We start from the raw sequence: 21507 nt of genomic DNA, 5'->3' as shown, positions 1-21507 counted from the left end.
AATTCTTCTATGTCTTGCCTCTATTCAGTGGAAGGAGTTTAAGATGGGGATGAATTTTAATGTTTCTTCCCAAACGGATCCCAATAAGGGCTTGTTGGGACTAATAAAATTGTCATCTGAACCAAAACTTTTACCGCATTACAGATGCCTATACTCTTTATATGATTAAATTATATAGTTATATTTTGATTGATTTTAAGATAAATTGCTAAAAACCCCCTTAAACTTTCACACATTTACAAATTCCTCGGGAAAATAAAAACCCTCTCCCAAAGTTTAAAAATTTAACAAAATTCCCCACTGTTAAGTGGAATATTAAATACCCTCAAATATGATTTTTTTTTTTAAAAAAATTATTATTACTTCAAATGGGAAAAAGAAAAAAGAAAAAAAAAAAGAAAAAGGACAAAGTATAATGGTCATTGTCTATAATATGCAACACTTGCTTTAACGGCCATCAAAGGGTACTTACAAGTTTTTATGAAAGTTCAAGTTTGTTTATACTAGTAATTTATAAACGAAAGTTCAATCAAGTTTTTATGTAAGTTCAAGTTTGTTTATACTAGTAATTTATAAACGAAAGTTCAATCGAGTGTTTTCTATACAGTTCACCCCGTTTTTCATATTATTGGAAATTTATCTTTTGAGCATTGATTCATGTCTTTTTCATGTTTCTCATCCTACCCTGATTAGATTTTCTTTGTGCCCTGTTTATGGCATTCACTGAGCTAATTGGATCCCTGGTTTTGCCTGAGCTTTAAACTGGTGCATACGAATTGGACCAATTTTGAACCAGTGCTAACCGGCATCAATTAGGTGATTATCTTCCTCTCTTTTTCCCCCTTCAAAATTCACAAGTATTTTTAATCATTTTACATCATAGAAAATCATCACATACTCGAACACCAATTTAGTTCTCAGAAGCCTAGGACAAAACCCTAGCAAAATAAAAATGACATTAAAAAAATTAAAACAGTATCTCCTCAGCTAACCGATATTTATGTGTATATGGACATGTGAGGAACCAAGGATATTAAACAGCAAACTCATTTTTTTTAGAATATAAATTTTTTTATTGTAGAGTACAGGATGAACAAAGGCGATACAGAATATAGTTCTTAATACATTTCTAGCATTCTCCCTCTTAACATGGCCTCTGCTTTCCTCACCTGCTTCACTGGTCCAATGATGAATACCTGCACGAATAGCACAAGGTATGAGAAACTTTCACGGTCAACCGTATTTCATTTATTATTATTATTATTATTATTATTATTATTATTATTATTTATTGTAAGATAAATACAACATCATCAAATTGTTTTGCTGAAGAAGAGCCGAAACCTGTATCCTCAACCAACAAGGTATTTACTTGGGCTACAAGAACTTTAGTGATAACCACATATTTCAATCTACAAATTTTCCATAGTATGGATTCAGATTACTGTTTCTGGACAACCAAAAATATTCATTCTTTTAGAATTATTTGATCCAACTTGAATCGAATTCTGCAGAAATTTCCAAAACATTCGTTAAAACTTAAAAGATTTACTGTAATAATGCAATAAAATGAAATGGCAAACCCTTCCTAAATTTCCTTGGACTTGCATTTCATTGCCAAATTTTCTAAATTTATGGCCAATTTTTTCCAGCCCAAATAAGATCATATGAAGCATTGGACAAGAAGTCATTCATCAAATTGCTATGGCATATTTTATACCTTAACTAAGCAACTTTATGCAAAGAAACTGAATTTTAATACGAGGTAAATTCAAATTACAGAATTGTGCTAGCTTCTGTAGGATTGACAAACTAACCTTGTCAGGTGGACCCTTGGCACCTCCAATGAGTATTTCAGCACTGCAAATATATACATAATAAGTACAAGATAAAATGGACACAACTGCTACTTCTCAACAGAAATCAACTTACACAGGCACATTATAAATATGCATATAAATGTATTGAGGGAAAGAACAAGAGAAATACTTGCAAGACTCTTTGATTGACAAGATGGAAGCTCCTCTTCTTCCAATAACACGTCCCATTTTCCCTGGGGGAACATCAAGAACGGACAGGATCTCTTCCTCCAGAGCATTCCCCTCTATAGTAAGGGTATCTGCAATGACAGGTAATCAATTAAAGGAAAAAACACTAGATACTTGCATTCCAACCAAAAGATTTAATTGCCTGCACATTACTGCAGTGCCAAACACACCAGTACCAATTAAATTTTTTCTAATTCCCATTGCTTCTTAGATACAATTGTTAATAGGGGCCACTTGCCAAACTTGCACATGATAAACATTTTTCTCATTGGAGATACGAAAAGGGGGAAAAGGGAAGAAGAAAAGGAGAGAGAAAAGGACAATCAGATATGTACACTGGTTAATCAGTCAATAGCAAATAGAAAATTGATTTTATGAATCTTCACAATATGGTTTCCACGTCTCAACGTTGCAGAAGTACATTCCCTGAATAGTTGAGTCGTCGTAACTTAAACTATGCACCATAACTATAGGACATTAAATTGCTAGATGGTAGAAGATAGGAACACATAAGGCTTTATAACCTCTCTCCAGTTCTTGAAAGAATGTTTCCCGTATCTGTAGCGGAATTACTTGTTATGGATACATATAATGTATATCAGTACAACTATGTATCTATCATTTCAGTCATATTAACACCATAGATATAGTACTACAAGCTACAATCCTCGCAATGCATATATAATTTATGATAGATTTCTAATCAGACGTTAATATAGAAGGTTTAAGAGTATACTCTGTTTCAAATCAACCAATTCTTGCTATTTATATATTAGACCCTGAAGCAAAAAGGTTTCAGTGAATAGGCATGACCATCCATTTCATCAACTAAGTAAAAACTCACTTTTCCGTAGTCTTAGGGAAATTAGAAACCTACTTATTTTAAGAATGTGATTAAATCTAACCTGAGTGTTCTATATACATTGTTTAAACACTGTGGACAGTATAAAATTAAAAAAGAAAAAAGGAAAAAAAAAAGAAAGGAAAGAAAGAAAACAAGCTCATAAACAAATCCCAAATTATAACAAATTTGTTTAGTTTATGTGTTTAATTAAAGAACTAATAACTGTACAGCTTGCCCAATCAAAGAGGGGAAAAACCTGGAACTGGAGGGAGAGATGGCCAATCAGCATGATCGTTATCATTAATGCAGAAACATCGACAATACAGCGCACCACGAACTGCAAGATACCATAATGATTGCTGATTCAATTTCTCCATCATCTTGTGATATATATAGAGAAGAAAGCGGACATCATCTGCAGCTGCACGGACCATCAGTTCAGATAATGGTCTGTATGTCCAAAAGTTAGGGTCCTGGAAATGTCAATGAAGAAAACATCACAATAGTTAGAAGATACTTCCAGTATGTACGGTGTAGCAAAAATAAATGGCAATCATGTTATTTAAACTTCTAGGATGCTTTTTGAATAGCATACTGACACAACATATCAACTTCGTAGGCAAGAAAAAGGTTTAATCTCAAGCTGAATGTTTGAGCTGATATTAGAAGTTGGGGATACAATAACTTCAGAAAGATCTATTTTTACTCTCTTGGTACTAGGTCAAATGAATCATATAAGATGTCTGGTACCGGTTGTTCTGATAAGTTGTTTAAACTGCACAACACATATGATTTAGGCATACAATTTCAAAAAGGATGTTTCTAAAACCTCATGTCTGCCTTATTATTAAATATCAAGAGACCAACATTCCATTGAAATATCACAAAAGATTGATACATCTAACTAGACGTTTTGACCGAACACCTTAGCCTTCACAAGTTTCTTGATGACCAAATGGAGCTCTGCAAATTCTGTATGACGCCTAATTACATTAGGCTGGTGAAAATAAAACAACTTCAATCTTTTAGTAAATAGCTTAAAATATGAAATCACTCCTTCTAATGCTGGATGCCAATGACAATGAAATACCAATAACATTATGGAGTATCTTTCCCCTCTAAGGAGAATAACTTTACCAACTAGAGAGATGGAGTAGTAGTGGTCGCAAGGCACATGCATTCTAATCTTCCTAACTAACAGACATGAAAAAGAGGAGAAGAAGTGAAAAAAAGGGGGTTTAAGGGGGGGGGGGGGGGGGGGGGGGGGGGGTGCGGTTGGCTGGGGCTTGTGTGTTATGTGGTCATACAAATTGCACATTAGCCACGGATAAGGACGGAGACCTCTTGCTTCTCCAGATAAGATATACCTATATTCAAATCCTGAAAGTGAAAATCCAAGCAATTTGATGGATGGAATTTGATGTGGACGTCAAAATTAAGACAGGGTTATATACCCACTAGAGAGACGGAGTGGTGGTGAAGCAAGGCACGCACATTCTAATCTTCCTAACTAACGGACATTTGTTAGATGGTCATACAGAATAACTTTACAGACTAGAGAGACAGAGTGGTGGTGGGGGCTAAGCATGCACATTCTAATCTTCCTAACTAACAGTCCTACAGAAATTAGCAGCTATACAGAATAAATTTACCCACTAAAGAGATGTAGTAGTGCTGAGGACAAGGCATCAGCAGTTTCAGAATAAATAGGATTGAATAAAACCAACCTGCCTCAAAAGAACACGGACTTCTTCCTTCTCCAGATAAGATATACCTACATTCAAATGCTGAAGGTGTAAATCCAAGCAATATGATGGATGGAATTCAATGTGAAAGTCAGAATATATGAGTTCAATTCGCATGTCCAATAAGGAAGCATTAATACAACATCCTTGGCATTGGTCGAGAAAAACATACTACTTTATAACAACAATGATAGATTTTCTGTACAGTCCAAACTGAGAGAAGGATATTTAACTTAGAACAGAGAAGAAACATGAAAAAATATCAGAACATCTATTAAGAAACAATTGCCAACTGACATTTAATACCAAAAAGAAAAGTAGAACACTATTTCATATATATATATATATACACATTGGAGTTTTACTTAAGAACACAGCTGCAGCTTGGAGTTCTATTTCTATGCCTTCAGTGACACGATTTGGTAAAGGGAAGTAAATCATATGAGTCTCTTCTTTTTCAGAAAAAAATAAATCTCTTAAGAGGCAAATTAAACTACAACCTCAAAAAAGAGGCACAAGGAAAGAAGTGCTATAACAGAGAATGAAGTAAAGTCCTTAATGAATGATAAAAAATACCATGAACGTGAAAAGTGTACAGTGCAAATTCATCTAAAGTAAATATAATATTTTCATTTATAGTTGTTATTATCTCTATTGAGGTCCATGATACTTGAACTAGATTGAACAAAAGTAAGATACATGCACTGTTTGTTTGTTATTTAATATAGCGTTGCATGATGATAAAAGATTGGTTTAAGGGAACCCAAGGTGTGTACTCTTCACCATAATGACAAATTTTTGAAGGATGTAATAAATGTTATAACAATATCTTCTTCTCCATTAAGTCAAAACTCTTATGGAGAAAAGAAATTCATCCAATGTAGTGGACCATCTTCGGGATGGTAATCAATGGGTGATGAATATTACAGATTCATCACAGAGAGAGAGAGAGAGAGAGAGAGTATGACTGAATTGTCAGAGTGCATCTATCCTGTAATTGCAGACAGGTACAACCCTTATTACAAGCTCCTTTACTAGACAATCCTAGTCGATGTTTGTTGTGCTCTATAAAATATTTTCTATAATATTCAAGAAACGTTCATTTGGATTCGAAATGTTAGGTATTAAGTCATGTGTTGGCAAATTCCTACAACAAACTTTGGTTGTAATGTGTGTCGGTTGTTTTGAATTGCTGTGTTCCACAACCGAAAGATGGTGATGGAGATGAAGATCATCAGAGAACATGCCAAAAATCTCTCAAGCTGAATCACATATCTAAGCAAAGGTAAGTTGAGACAATAGAAACAATTTATGACCTAAGTATGATCTTTAGAGAGGCTTAAAATATAGTTTTAATTATTAATTATTTTTAAAATTAGTATTTTGATCCAAAGGTTTCACAAAGAATTCGAATTAGAACAGTATTTTTTTTTGCAAAACAGAAGGACTCAACCGTAGAACCAATTGATTGATCAAAACTTGGCCAGAGGATCTCAGCCAAAAGCTTGAGCAATAGAAGCACAACCGGTAACTCGGTCCACTTGTGCAGAACCATCTTATTGTAAACTCCCTCAAAAAAGCCTTTTAAAGGATTTTGCTTCCTATTTTACATAAATCTCTTATATTGGCAATAAATATGGGGCTATAATCAGTTTAGGATATCTTTATATGTATCTCTACACATCTTTTGCAGTGAGAGATTATATATTTTTTAAAAGGAAACTTGGAAAATTTGATCTAGGGTTTACCATCGAAGCATTCAATATATCTAATTGATAAATTTAAAGCAAGGAGCACAACAAAGTTAAACAAGAGTGACACATTCGAGCAGAGTTAAAAGATCAAGGTTTGAACAACCATGGCAAGCGGATCGCTCGAGGAGTGAATATGTTTTCTGACAACATCAAGAGCTCAAGTGGAGAGTATGCCGTAAGTTTGAGTCAAGAAGTAACTAGTGGATTCTAGGGTGAAAATCTGGTTAATCTGGTTGTGAACTTCTTTCTCGTATTGGATTGCTCATGGATGGACAATGTCCTGTAGTTTTCCCTTTCCAGGATTTTTCCCGTAAAATATCTTATGCCTCTAATCTACTTTATTCATTGTTTTATGTGTTTTTATGATTGCAATTGAAACACAAATTTAACTAATTAACTGAATTTTAAAAAAGGATTAACAGTCATTTTAATTAGTTGCAAACTATTTTCTGAAAAAAAAAAAACAAAGAAGTGGCAAATTGATATCCATATGACCTACCAAAAGCCTTGTAGCCTAGTGGTATCTCCTTTACCTCCCAATGTGTTTGGTAAGGGTTCAAGTCCCCATGGGGGCAAATGGGTGCACGAGTTTCTTGCCAATGAAAATAAGAAAGATATCCATAAGACCTATTCACACCCTCCCTCTAGGTCTAAGAACCTTTCGTATTAGGGTATATCAGAGCTTTGGGTAACAGTCCCCTAATCCCACACAAACTTTTCCATGCATGATTCTTGGGCCTATGCCGGGGTTAGAAAATAAGGAACCTCCAGGCAATAATGATTGCTAACATGATTACAACCTGTTGTTAACAAGATACTAAAGAAAGGCGATCCTGACTCCTGTGTAAAGTCCCCGCACCTTAATTTTACATTATTTCTACAGCATGGAGAGGTATGTGCCAATAAAACAGAAAACCATATAACCTTCAACATTAAGTGCAACTCTAAAACTCTGAAGTATTTCAAAAGGAGCAGCACAGCATCCATGAATATATCCTTCCATAAAACAGAACAAGTACAGTCAGAATAATTTCCCAGGCTTTTAGAATTTCCATTCTACTTTATTTTGTAATTCAAATGAAAAGGAACAAAAGATGAAGTAGCCCAAAAAAGCACACGCACACACTCTCCCCCATACATACAGCCACCTAAACACTCATGCACTGTTTACATGCAATGACAATATCACCACCATTGAGAAACAAAAGCATTCAAGAAAAAGTCCATTATAAGTTATTTAGCAAGAATTCCGGATGTTCATCTCAAACAATTAAACTAAAGGCAGCAGGGATCTAAGACCTAATACAGAAAAAATTAAATCAATAAATAAAAAATGATACCGCAACAGATTAAATACCACAATAGCGTGGATCTGCAAGGAGGCCAACAAATGATATATAGTCATCTGGCAATCTTTTCCGTCCTTCTTGTTCCTCCATCAGAGAATAAGCAATCTGCATCCAAAATTATTGTCAATATGAATCTGCCAAACGTGGAGGTTATGTTGCATATATCAGTTGCAATTCAACCACTTCAAATTTTTGAACTTCCATCACGTAAAGGTAGGCAGGCAGCCTCAAACATATAGTAGTGTCACTACAAAAATACATGCTCGAATCAACAGCAAGCATGGAGATTAATAAATTAGCATTTGATGGGTCAACCCTTGTTTAGAGGAGTCAACAGATAGGATTAAGTCTACCTTATCTTACCATGCCTCTGAAATGTACCTGATCAAAAAAGGATATATCACAAGAGAAAAGAAAATCTACTATCTTTTACTAAAATTCACTAGCCCAATATTGACAGGCCCTCAAGCACAAGGGGGATGAGCCCCTCAAATAACCACGCTGTATTCATTGAGGATTTATAGGGTATCGCGTATGGTTTAGCTAAAGCAACAGGTCACTATCTGCTGCAAAAAGGATTTCTGGCAATCCCAACTGTCACCATAGTTCAAGTCCAGAAGAAGTAGCACACAGCAGGTCTGAATCACCAGGATAATGGCGAGCTTTGTCAAACCAAAGAAGGATATATTCAAGAGTAAAACCATGATCACGCCACATTGCTTTTCTACAAATGTGCAGCAGTTATGGTTGAAGCCAAAAGGGAGCTAGGCTCAGTCAATCCAATAAGTCCATAAATTTAGCTGAGTTAACTGTTGATATTGCTAAATCTAACAAGTAAATGATAAATATGTATACAGGATGATAAAGATCGTGATATCCATTTGATCTTTTTTATTGGATGCCTTGAATACAAAACACAATCCCCCTGCCCTGACTAGGAAAATAGAAGGAAAGAAAAGAAATTCTCTTATATTGTTAACAATATGCCACACAATGACTATGAAATAGGAATAAATAAATAAAAACAGGACACTAATGCCATCCATAAATTTTGGTTCAAGTAATTAAGACATTCACCTGAGTATCCACAACATTGTGCAACTTGATGCCGAATTGAAAATACAATGCCTACAGAAAAAGAATAGATTGAAGGTCATCAAATATGAAATATGCATTTAAACATGCCAATACAGAAGCAAATAAAATTAATTAGAGACCTCACTATCTCTTTTGCAATCGTGAATAACTTTAGTGATGTAACTAGACTCAAGTGCAGGCTTACAGGCTTTCATGAGCAACTCACCACCCTGAATAGCATCAACCAAATATATAGCATCTGGAAAGGCAAGCTGCGTCGGAAAAAAACTTCATATTAATTACAAAGTTGATGTTTATGATACAAGTTCATTAATAGTATGACAACACGAATCTTAGTGAAATTCATAGAATACAACATTTAGAAGACTGATAGCTGAGGAGCAAAATATGATCATATTAAGTTGAATTCAGAAAAGCATCCAGTTCTGGGATTAAAGAAGTTCTGCATTGAGACAAGACAATGGGACACAATATTCCACTAAAGTATCAGTGCTAAATAAATTACGAAGAACCATGAATGACAACAAGCATTAGAAAAGGTAGCTTCTCTGAAAGTGCTGATAAAAAATGCTTCAGAATTGGACATGAAAACTAATAGAAGTATATTTTGTCGATCAAAAATAGATTTTTATTGTTAGCTTAGCTAGAAATTTAAAAATTAATTACCTCTTGATCATGATCAAAGATGAATTTCAAGCTTCAGCCATGGGCAAAAGCGGAATCCTCTATACCATGGGTGTAAAGTAAATCAACAATTCTATACACTCACCAAAACTACAATTCATGATTCATACATTTTAAATTTCATGATTTAATTTGGAAAATCATAATTGATTTGCTTATAGAGTGTTTTGAAAAGTACCTTTTCTGAAACTTTTGTAAGTATAAAACGGCAGAGTGCTTCTATCGATCAGGTATCTACCGAAGGCTACTAGAGTCATGTCAACCGATTGAGCTGTTCGAGAAAGCAATTTCCTTTTCAGTTTTAGAGACTTAAAACCCTATTATCTCTGCAACACTGATTTGTTTATAAAACTATCATAGGGCATATCCCATACACTAAAGATGTGTTTTTGAGAGCTTTTGAATAAATTTTGAGTGCATTTGTATTTTTCTTTTATCATTATCAACTGTATTAGATTGGTGACTGTTATATAAATGTGTTGACATCATAATCAATGTAAATCTGATTTGGAAGAGTTCAACACCAACAATCATTCAATCAAACTGAGATTGGAGTATACTACTGGCCATTGGAGATCAAATCACTGGTTAGAGAAGCAGATCGCGTGAGAAACGGATTTGTTGACGAGCAGACTATGTGCCTGGAGACTAGAGTGGAGAGTTTGGAGGTTCAGTCTGTGTCAAAGGTAACTAGTAACTAGTAACTAGTAACTAGGGATTCTACAGATTAGGAACTTTTAACATAGTGTAAATCTCTTTCTCATAGTGGATCTAGTTTGCTTGGACTAGTCCCATAGTTTTTTCCGATTGGGTTTTCCACATAAGAGTCTTGATATCCTTATTCATGCTTTTAATTGTTTAATTAATTTATTACTGTTTGATTGGTATGTTGATTAGCATGATGGATTTAATGAGATTTCATATATAGTTTCAATTTGAATTCAAAATTATGGTAATTTAGCTAAGAATTCAAAAAATTGTTCAAAATAGTTAAAGCTGCAAACAAGACTTATTCAACCCCACTCCCCCACCCTCACACCCCCCCCCCCCCACACACATGCACACACAAAATTAAAAAAAGAAAAAAATCTAGCTTAGTTCTAGATCACAGACCTTGCACTAATTCCAACCCTTGCCTCATCAGTATATAAAAAGAAAAGCCTTGGTATTCTTTGAAGATAGGAAAGAAAAGAAACACATCTTTTAATCTAAATATTCACCACTAATAACAATATATGTGTGTGCTTAGTATATATATTTGGCTTAGTATACGTATAACCCCTATGTATGTGACGTCCTACATCGTCTGGAAGAGAAGTTTCTGCCTTAACCATGTAGACGCGTTTTGTGAAAAACTGTGAGCACCGAGAGGAGAGTGTGCAACGCAAACAATATCTACACGGTGTGAGGCGGGTTGTGACAAATGGTGTATCAGAACCAATCCCTAGCTAGAAATGGGGTCGTGCACAAGCCCATGCGGGACAAGGCCAGCGTCCATGCTGGGCCCAAGAGGGGATGATTGTGATGTCCCACATCGCCGAGGGGAGAACTTCTCGACATATATATGTTTGGACATCCCTCCCATAACCGTATAAATGTGTTTTGAGCAAAACCGTGAGCACTGAAAGGATAGCGCGCAAAGCGGAGAATAACTACTTGGTTTTGGGTGGGTTGTGACAAATGGTATTAGAGACGATCCCCAGATGAAAATGGGGACGTGTATAAGCCTATACGGGTCAGGCCAACAAGGATGTTCGGTCCAAAGAGGGGGTGATTGTGACGTCCCATATCGCCTTGGGAGAAGTTTTTGGCATTCATATGTGTGGACACCCCTTAACCACTTTTTGAGGAAAAATGTGTGTACTGAGAAGAGCGTGTGCAAAGTGAACAATATTTACACGGTGTGACGATGTCAGTTACATATGGACTCATACATCTTAAAAAGGAGCCTACCTCCTTCATGAGTGAGTGACATAGTGCAGCAATTATGTCAAAAACATGCAAGGCATCTTCTTTGTTAAGGCAATCATTACCATTATAATTTTTTCCTTTTGCCAATTTGTTTGTATGTTTACACCGGTAATTTCTCATTTAGATAATCTGATATTAAAATGATAGAAAATGAGTTATAAAATCATTGGCTGAAAGTTTAAAAATAAAACAGTTAGTTAAGAGTAAGAGACGATAACAAGTTATAAGACACATTGTGAATATATTTTGCCATCTCAAGCCCATACAAGCCAACAACGAAAGGTATAACCCCAAGTTTTTTTTTTAATTTCAAATTATTATCAAGTGTCTTTCAAATTTTTCTTTAAGAGGGGGCATGACAGGCAAAGGGCAGGAGGATAATGTATTGCATGGAAAAAGAAATTACACTACGCACCAACTTGATCGTTCATATTGACTTAATATACGTCACAACCATCATGGGTATATGTAAGCATGCACAATCCCATTCACCTGATAGTATATTTTTGCACCAGTTCTGAACTTGATGTCATACAATTTTAAATTACTTTGAATTTAATCCTATAGTTATTTGAGACCATCTTGGATTTACATAGGTATTCAAAGAAAATTAAGTTTGCAACCACAAATATGTGTCTAATCTTTCTTGCTGAAGAACATGATATTTCTTTTAAGTTTAAATGAGGCAAGTAAGAAATAGAAATGTCTTCTCAAAGGTGTTAATGTAAAATTCTTGTAAATATTTTTGGCTGGTACAGGATATTTTTATGCAGTTTTGTGTCTTTACCACAACATCATTGTACAAATAGATTGTGATGTTTATATTATTGAAAATGAAATGTCTACATTTCTAGATCAACTTCTGTCATTCAATCAGACACCATATATGCCATACGAAATGCTTCTTTATAGTTATTTATCATTATTCACAATAAATAGGCACACAGTTAGGATATAGGAAGATAGTTCAACCCTTGTATCATGGATGAAATTGAAGAAGCAATCTCCAAAATGAAGGGGGGAATCTTTTAAGACATACGGTACCATTCCATCATCTGATCAAACATCATAAAATAAGTGTAATTTACCTGCATGATACAAAGATTTCCATAGCGACAAAGGTCAACCCCCTCACAATCAAAACCAATCACCAGTTGCCTCTCCGGAGAGGGCTCCAAGAATTCGATTGGGAGTTGACTTGCATGAGTGACAATATGGATAGGAACCAGGGACATGTGAGCTTCATGATCCAGGGGTTTCCCGCCTACGAATAAATTTTTTTATTAGATAACACAATTCACAAAAATAGCACCAAAAGCAAGCGTAAAAAAAAGAACTAATGAGCACAAAAATGTAACTTATGAAAAATTGGGTCAAATATGAAAGACTCCATTTATTAAAAATTACCTTTGCAGAAAGGATGCCACACACACACACACACAAACACATATATATATTATAAAAACATATACAAACAAGCAGTCGAAGTGAAATGTGTGCTCTAGAAATAAAGGATCTCTTCTTTTTCTTATTAGATAATAAAAAATAGAACCCTATGTATTAGTAAATTAACGTGGTCCACATCACATGTATTGAGGCCGTTATACACTTATGACGCACGATTCTAAGCGCCAAAAGCATTGATTAGTTACATCCAATGTTGCTACCATTTACATTGCAAGAGAAAAAACTAACAGTGATGAATAATTCAGAATCAAGAAAAGTAAATGTAATGAAGAAACAGAATCAATTAAAAGAAAACAAACCACAAATTATTTAAATTCCAGAGTACTGCATTAGGTAAATTTACTTGCCCAATATCCTCTCTATTCACTTGTCCTCACCAACTATATGAAACTAAAAAGGATAGTCAGGTATTAACTAGTACACACTGACACGTAAAGAAAAGTAAGAGTGACTAGAAAAGAGAGATGTGATGGTGATGTAATCAGTAGGATTGGGGCAGGGTCGACAAAATGAAGAGAAACTAATTCTATACTATGTGACAAACAAATATATATTCATTATTAAAAATAAAAAAAATCTACAGGACAGTTACTAGGCCAGCTGTAAAGCCTATAATATATGGAGCAGGATGTTGGGCGTTAAAAAAGTAACAAGAACAACTCATTCGTGTAATTGAAATGATAATGCTAAGATGGATGATAGGAATAACTAGAAGAGAGAGGATTAACAAAAACTAGGAGTAGCGCCTAATTGTGATAAAATAAGAGAAAATAAACTCAGGTGGTATAACATAGACCCAAAGATGCACCGGTTAAAAGAGAGGGAGTTGTTTTCTTAGAAGGTAAAAGATCAAGAGCCTGACCTAAACTCGCATGGTGATGAAGTAGTTAAAAATGAATTTAGAAAATTAAATATAAGACGAAATATGGCTTATAATTGAAAAGAATGGAAGAAGAGAATTCATGTTGCCGACCTCATTCATATGGGATGAACGCAAGGATGATGAGTACAATGACAAGTAAATAATGTTCCTATATGCTTAAAGGGGATGTCTGGATGCCCCAGTGGAAACTAAAACAATCCATTGTGCTTCCACACATCCTTTATGTGCAGAGTAGGTAGTTTAACACGCTGATATGAAGAAATCACTAAATAATCACCACAATATAACAGAAATGGGAGTTTCTTTAATACATTCTTATAGTTCAAAGAACCTCAAGAAAAATTATAGTAGGAATTAAAAATTTAACCTCATCTCACCTTTCAAATAGCATGCCTATACTACACAAATATGCTAAAACAAACATGTCAGCACAGTGAGTCGTGTTGGAAATTCCTACTCTAAAGAAGGATTGTAATCTGTGTTAAATGTCGAGTTGTTTATCTACAAAAGTGCATACTCTCATGTATCAGAGCCTTAGATAATGATCTAAGATCCCAAAAAACATAAAACATATTCTCCCTAATTGATAATCCTTCCTCTAATGGTTAAATAATCTAATATGAATAAATAAATAAACCAAATATAGCATTGCAATTCTGATGAAATAAGTGAAGTGCATAAATTTAGACCATCGTGAAAGTTATAGATGATATGACCAATTCCAATCGCACTTGGGAGGGGCAATTTAATAGTATCCAGACCGTATCAACTACACCCAGATAACAATCTAATATCCCAAAAAACACATTCTCCCTAATTGATGATCGTTCCTCTAATTGTTAAATCATATAAGATGAAGAAAAATAAAAACCAGAAATAGCATTGCAATTCTCATTAAATAAGTGAAGTGTATATATATTTGGACCATCCTTTAGAGAGGGGAGAAAACACGCGCGCACCATAAAAATCACCAACTAATAAGTATGTAAACAAACAAAACAATTCTAAAGTTTCATATGAACAAGTCACTTCTGAAAACAAACTGAAGTGTAAAAACTTCAAGAGAGAGAGAAGAAGAAAAAAAAGTTGGGGAGGAAGGAGAATCATAAATGGCGATACCCACATGATATATCTGCCAAAAAGAAGTACAGACATTGAAGTGGCGAACAAGAGCCAACAAATCAGCGACTTTATTTACACACAGTAAGAAGAAACCCATGTTCAAAATCAACCACAAAAACCAAAATACGCATTTGATCTAAAATTCAAGACATAAAGCTAAAGGTAATTATAAACCCAGAAAACAATCATTCGAAGTATATAGACATGCGTAAATTTTTGGTACAGTTATGATCAGATGGAAGCTAAATTAGAAGAAATAATTACCTGGGTCTGCAGGCAGAGGAACGGAAGTCTGATGAGAGGAAGCCATGTGATCGGACCATCCAAGCAGATCAAACTTTTTCTCTGAAATTCATGGCCTATATATACATACATACATATACACATACATACATGTTATACAATACACATATAACATCAGAATTAAATTACAAAATTATCCCTACATCATCAATATAATACAGCAAACTCCCTAAGCCGTTTGTTTGAGTTAAATACTTATAAATTGATGGATTATAGGAGTGTTTTAAAAGTATACATACATACACACATACATACATATTATATAGTAGTATACAATATACATATAACATGTAGGATTAAATTACAAAATTATCCCTACATCATCAATGTAATACAGCAAACTCCCTAAGCTGTTTGTTTGAGTTAAATACTTATAAATTGATGGATTATAGGAGTGTTTTAAAAGTTTCCAAATAAATAAATAAATAAATATTAAAAGTGCTCATTTGATCCACAAATATGATCCGATCCATTTAATAATTAATTATAATCCTAAACCTAATCTTGCATTTTGTATGTATATATATTATTATTAATGGTACTATAACGTATTACTGTAATTGATATTAATAGCATATAATATATATAGTAAGTTCGCAGGGATGTCAACAGAAAATTTATTATGCACTTTATATTAATAATAGAGCATAATTTTTCATCATAAACTTTTTCTAAAATTGGGTTATTTGTTCTAAATGGATTGGTTTGACTTGAGAAGCATGTATTTTAGGGAAGTGCCAAAAAAAAACCCTAAGGTATGCTGCTGATAGGGCATATCACACTCTCCACGTACAAAACACATCTCTAAAATTTTAATTAGGTGCAAATAGATTTATTTGACAAATTTAAAACTAAATTACCTTTATAAAATATATAAAAATAAATAATTTTGTAAATGATACTATTTGAGGATACCGACTCGTGAAAAAAAAAAAAAAAAAGTTTTAATCTGATGCAAATAGGTCCCTTTGACAAATTTAAACCATAAGTTGACTAAATTACCCTTACTGAACCATTTTATAAAATATATGAAAATAAATAATTTTATAAAACGACCGAAAATGACACTATTGGAGGACACCAACAATTGACAAGTAAAGATAAAAATAAATAAAAAAACAAAAAATAAAGTGCAAACTAAATAAAATAATTTTTTTTCAAACTCCAAAAATCAGTGCACATTGATATTGGAATTTTTTTTTTTTTTTTTTTTTTTTAACAGTGTTGGTACGAGAAAAAATAAAATAAAGAAAAAAAAAATGTAATAGAAAAGAGTAAACTAGAATATCAAAAAATTCAAATCATTGTTTTACAAATTCTTAAAGTTTTAAAAAAAAATGTTTAGAGATATATATAGAGACAAAAGTTTAAAATATATATATATATATAAGGTAATGTGCACATAACACTCCTATACTATGAGATTAGTAACATACATACTCCCTTTAGCATTTTTAGAAGAGTAAAAGGGTAAAACGGGTATTACAATACTAATTTATGTTAGATGGGGTATTTTTGCACAATGCGAAAAAATTATGAGTGTTTTTTGCACACTTTTTAAAATATGGGGTAAAAGTGCTACGCGGAGTATACTTTAGAGGTGTTTTATAAACTTGTCCCTTTATTTTATTAGATGGGTTACAACAGATTTATTTTCATTGGCCATTGTCTCACAAATATTTTATAATAAGGGTAAAGTGCAAAAAAAATCCCTGAACTATGTTTGAAATTGAAAATAAACCCCCTAAACTTTATTTTGTGCATAATACCTCCTAAAGTATTACATTTTGTTGCAAAATTCCCCAAAGGGTTAACCAAAAAAAAATTAAAAAAAAAAAACCCGCATAATATGCTAAATGTGCAATTACCCCCTATTGTTCAAAAAACTCTCTTATTGTTTTCAATTTGTGCAAATAAGTACAAATCATAATTTTGGTGGTACAACTACTAAATTAACCTTACTTTATCATTAGCAAAAAAATAAAACCAAAAAAAGACAGGACAAAAATATCAAAAGTTATAACATAATGGTATAAGGATTAGGAAAATGATAGACATCATGAAGTGATTTTCATGATTTTATCACTAATGAGACGTGCCATAATTAGCTTTCCTTTTTGAATCCAGAGACCCTCACTCATATTTCCTTTTGGGAGCTAATTTCCTTTTTCTTGAATCATTCTTAGATTTTCTTTTGGAAGTTGCGGGCCACAACTATACGGCCTAGTTCTAATACTTGAGCACAGTGTGTGTATGTATATATATGTATACATTGAAGCTATGTATAATTAATCATTGAGAGAATAATATATAAATAATTCTTATGTGTTGGTATGAAATTATAACTCCAAAATTTAGGATTATATTTGTATCTCTTGATGGGATTCAATGTTGACCTCTGTGATGACTATGGTAGAGGAATAATATGAATCTATATACTTTTGGAAAGAAAATATTGAGAGAGTAACTAGTCTAAAAAAGAAGAAAGAGTAACTTTGGTGGAGAAATAAGAAATCGTATTTACCATTTGTGATATAAACTTGAATTTTTTCCATGAAGTCTAGCACTGCTCGAAGGATTATTAATCAGTGTCCCAATATTTAAAACAAAATTGGAATGTGGGTGCCTAGTTACCATTTACCAAATTCAACCATTGTCCTTCCAATACATTCAAGAAATATATATATATATATAAATCTATATTTGCTAAAAAGAAAAAAAAAAATTATAGACCTATGTCACTAACTACGCGTCAATCTCACTTATCAATAGTAATTTTTAATGATTTTTTAAGAAATTGTGCTTGAAATGTTAATGGTAAACCAACTACGAAAAACAAAAAAACAAAAAGTTAATGGTAAACTCAAAAAGTTTGGCTCGCGTGATGTTAAAGCCTTGTGCTTGTTTATTATAAAGAATGGGATATGATAAAAATATCGATATTAATAAAATAAAATAAAATAAATAATTTTTTTTAAAAAATGTGTTGCTTGAGTTTGTGTCGAGATCAAAATTTAATTTTGATAGAAATCCTAATTTCATCTAACAACAATTTTTGTTATTCGTCCTTAAATCTCTCCTCTTTCTCTAGTTTTACATAGACTGGATGAAAATCTTTTTTGTCTATTAAAGTGAATCAAGTTGGATCAAATGAAAAAGCTTCGATCTTGAGGATTTTGTTCCCAATCTTGAAGCCATATCAAACCCACAAGGTATGATTTGTGCCAAAAATTGGTATTGTGAGTGGCGTTAGAGTTTCGTTTGAAGAGAGAAAGTGTAGCAACTTCCGCAATTGATTGACACCCAAAAACAATTTAACTATAAATTAGAATTTGCATTTCAAATCATTGATTATTTGCTCTGAAATTTGACTATAAATTAGACATTGATGTATTCAACCTTGAGGATTTTGTTCCCAATCTTGAAGCCGGATCAAACCCACAAGGTATGATCTGTACCAAAAATTGGTCTTCTTCTGAGTGACGTTAGGGTTTCGGTTTAGAGAGAGAAAGTGTAGCAACTTTCCCAATTGATTGACATTGACACCCAAAAATAATTTTACTATAAATTAGACTATAAATTAGAATTTGCAGTTATGAAATTTGGCATGAAATTTTACTATAAATTAGACATTGTATGTATTTGATAATTATTGAACTGGATTGTTGTTTTATTGCATTTCCAATTGATATCATTGCTTGCTTGTCTAAGTTTGGCTCATATGAAAATTTTGATTGTTGCTGTTATATTGTTTGTTGTTTAAAGTAACATCAATGACACTTGTTAGTATTTAATACTTCATTTTTCTTGAGTCATAAAGTTATTGTTTTAATCATTTGTGATAGGAATTCTAATTGAAGCTAAATGTTTGATAGTAAATTGGTTATAAATAAATAAATTAACAATTTTCAGGAATCAACGGTTTGACACTACATCTTTAGCCTTCCATAAATAATCAATAGTTTCAAATTTTTAATACTTAGTTGCATGCAATGATAAAGGTCGTGTACATCTAACCCTCTCCAGACCTGGTAATATTACCCTTAGGTATATTTAAATTATAAATTAACAATTTAAATTAAAATAAAGGCTGAGATTGCTATTAGATTAGGATAAATATGTACGTACCACAGGTAGGAGATTCGTCTACATACAAAATGAACATCTTCGATTTATGCAAATATAGAAGTAGTCATACCTTTTCCATATGCTTTTTTTTTAGATTAATTTTACCTCTTATTACAAATTGAAAAACCTTGTCTTTTTGGGTTGTAATGGGTAAGAAGATGATAGGTAAAGAAATTGCAAGGACAGGGAAGAAAAAATCTGCCCGAAATAATACTACTTAGCCTATTTGAACCTAAAAAAACATCCCCATTACCCGTTTAATCGTCTGGAGGTTGGTGAAAGTTCAAGAAGGGGGGATGAGGGAGACATCAACAGTACTAGCTCTCCGAAAGGTGCAGCAAAGAAAAAGGAGGTCCGTCCACTTGGGGGAGTCTTTCTTTTGTTCCAATAAGTATAAATTAATGATCACATTCACATTTATTATATTTTTTAGTTTCTTTTGTGGTTGTGTTGCCTTGAGGATGGTAAATGTAGATGTGTACCATATATCTCATGTCTGCATGTTTTAATTTTTTTTGGTGATCCAAAAATTATAATACATTTACCTTGAATCATGCAAAAAACGTGTGTTGATTAATAATATGCATAAAATAATTGAACTGATATCTTTTGAAATGATGAAATTTTACATAATAGGGCTGGATACATTAAGAAGTTCCGAATAGAGCATGATTTAACTGGAAGAATTGACAAAAAATTAAAATTTGCAATTAAGAAGAAAGCCAGTAAGGTGTGGAATTCAATGAAGACTATCCAAAAGGACCCTTATTATGGCGAGATAAAGAGATGTGACAGAGAGTTCAAAATGTCTGGGATGAAACGAGTAATATTTCAAAAAAATAAGGTAATGTTTTAACTGAGATGTCATTATGTTTGAAGACATATTATGCCTGACTCTTAATACAAATTTCTTTTTTGATTTAGAATGAAGAGTTGAAAATAAAAACTGGGTGGCATTTATGCTCTCTGTCGAAATTCACTGAAGCAGTATCCAATCTTAACGAGGAAGAGAGAAAAAATGTTGAGGAGATTGGTTTTGGCAATATGTTGAACCTCAAATGTTCATTTTTGTCAACTACACTCTTCAATTACTTATTTGGAAAATTTTAAAGGCCAAAAATGTCGGATTAGACTTCAGGAGAAGAATGTGTATCTGTTTATTAATGCAATTGATGTCCAATCCATTCTTGTCATACCTACTGACATTATTCCAGTGCCTATTTCTAAATATTTTCATTCATTGGGTAGACGAAGGTGGCTATCGCAATGATAAAGAAATGCATGTGAACTAACTAATGGATAGGGTGAAGAATTTGGAGGCTGTCAAAGATTTCAAGAGAGCCTTTGTACTATTTGCTTGTGCAATTGTATTCTTTTCGAATAGACAATATCATGCACACGTAGGCTTGTGGAAAGTTGCTGACGATGTGAACACAATTACATCTTACAATTGGTGCACCTATGTTCGTAATTTTTTTTGTGAAATCATTGAAAACCCCTGAAGATGGAGATGGGAAACAAATGTACATTGGATGCGTGATTTTCTTGCAAGTATAGATTAATAGATTGATTTATTTACACTACGTACTTCATTTTATGACTGACTTTATTTGCTAATATTAATCATGTCTCATATGTTTCATTAAATGAAAATTAGTTGCATCAAAGCCTTTGCCATTGCTGCATCTTGATTAGTCAGAATTGTCTTTGGTGTTTTTCCAAACATCCCTTTCGAAAAAGAATCAAACAACCACATTAACGAATCTGCCGTCTCATCATACATCAGGGCTGCCCCGATTATAGCGGTCTCCCGATGTTGATTAACATCCAAAAACAATGCAAATGGACGGTTGCAATGTACAAGTTTGTACATAGTGTCGAAACTTACAACATCTCCAAAATGGCCATTATCAGTTATCATTTTAGGATCTGCCCAAAATATATTTCAGTTATTATTTTAGGATCCGCCCAAAATATATTGGTTATTATCTATCCAACTGTAAGGCATAGAAAAATGAAGGATCATCACAAGCATGACTGACAAAATAATTCGTGAGCCATACTGCCCCACCATATTGAAGCTAATTTTGTCTTCGATTCCTTATATAATT

The 21507-nt window shown here is 33.2% G+C and overlaps 1 protein-coding gene across 1 annotated transcript; it reads right to left on the bottom strand.

The window, feature by feature from the left end:
• Positions 1–939: 939 nt before the first annotated feature.
• LOC132283267 (uncharacterized) lies at positions 940–15369 on the bottom strand. The gene is made up of 10 exons (XM_059785200.1): positions 15230–15369; positions 12582–12757; positions 8958–9089; positions 8818–8868; positions 7749–7845; positions 4620–4666; positions 3149–3365; positions 1990–2119; positions 1818–1860; positions 940–1196 (listed from the first exon to the last, which is right to left on the bottom strand). Exons 1-10 carry the CDS (start codon positions 15273–15275, stop codon positions 1119–1121), a joined length of 1017 nt encoding a protein of 338 aa, XP_059641183.1. The 5' UTR covers positions 15276–15369; the 3' UTR covers positions 940–1118.
• Positions 15370–21507: the final 6138 nt, after the last annotated feature.

Source organism: Cornus florida, unplaced genomic scaffold, assembly GCF_030987335.1.
Source record: "Cornus florida cultivar Cherokee Brave unplaced genomic scaffold, ASM3098733v1 CherokeeBrave_3.0.0_Hap2_Chr11, whole genome shotgun sequence".
NCBI classification, from domain to species: Eukaryota; Viridiplantae; Streptophyta; class Magnoliopsida; order Cornales; family Cornaceae; genus Cornus; species Cornus florida.
The sequence above is the reverse complement of the archived record's forward strand: the minus strand, read 5'-3'. Positions and strand labels throughout refer to the sequence as shown.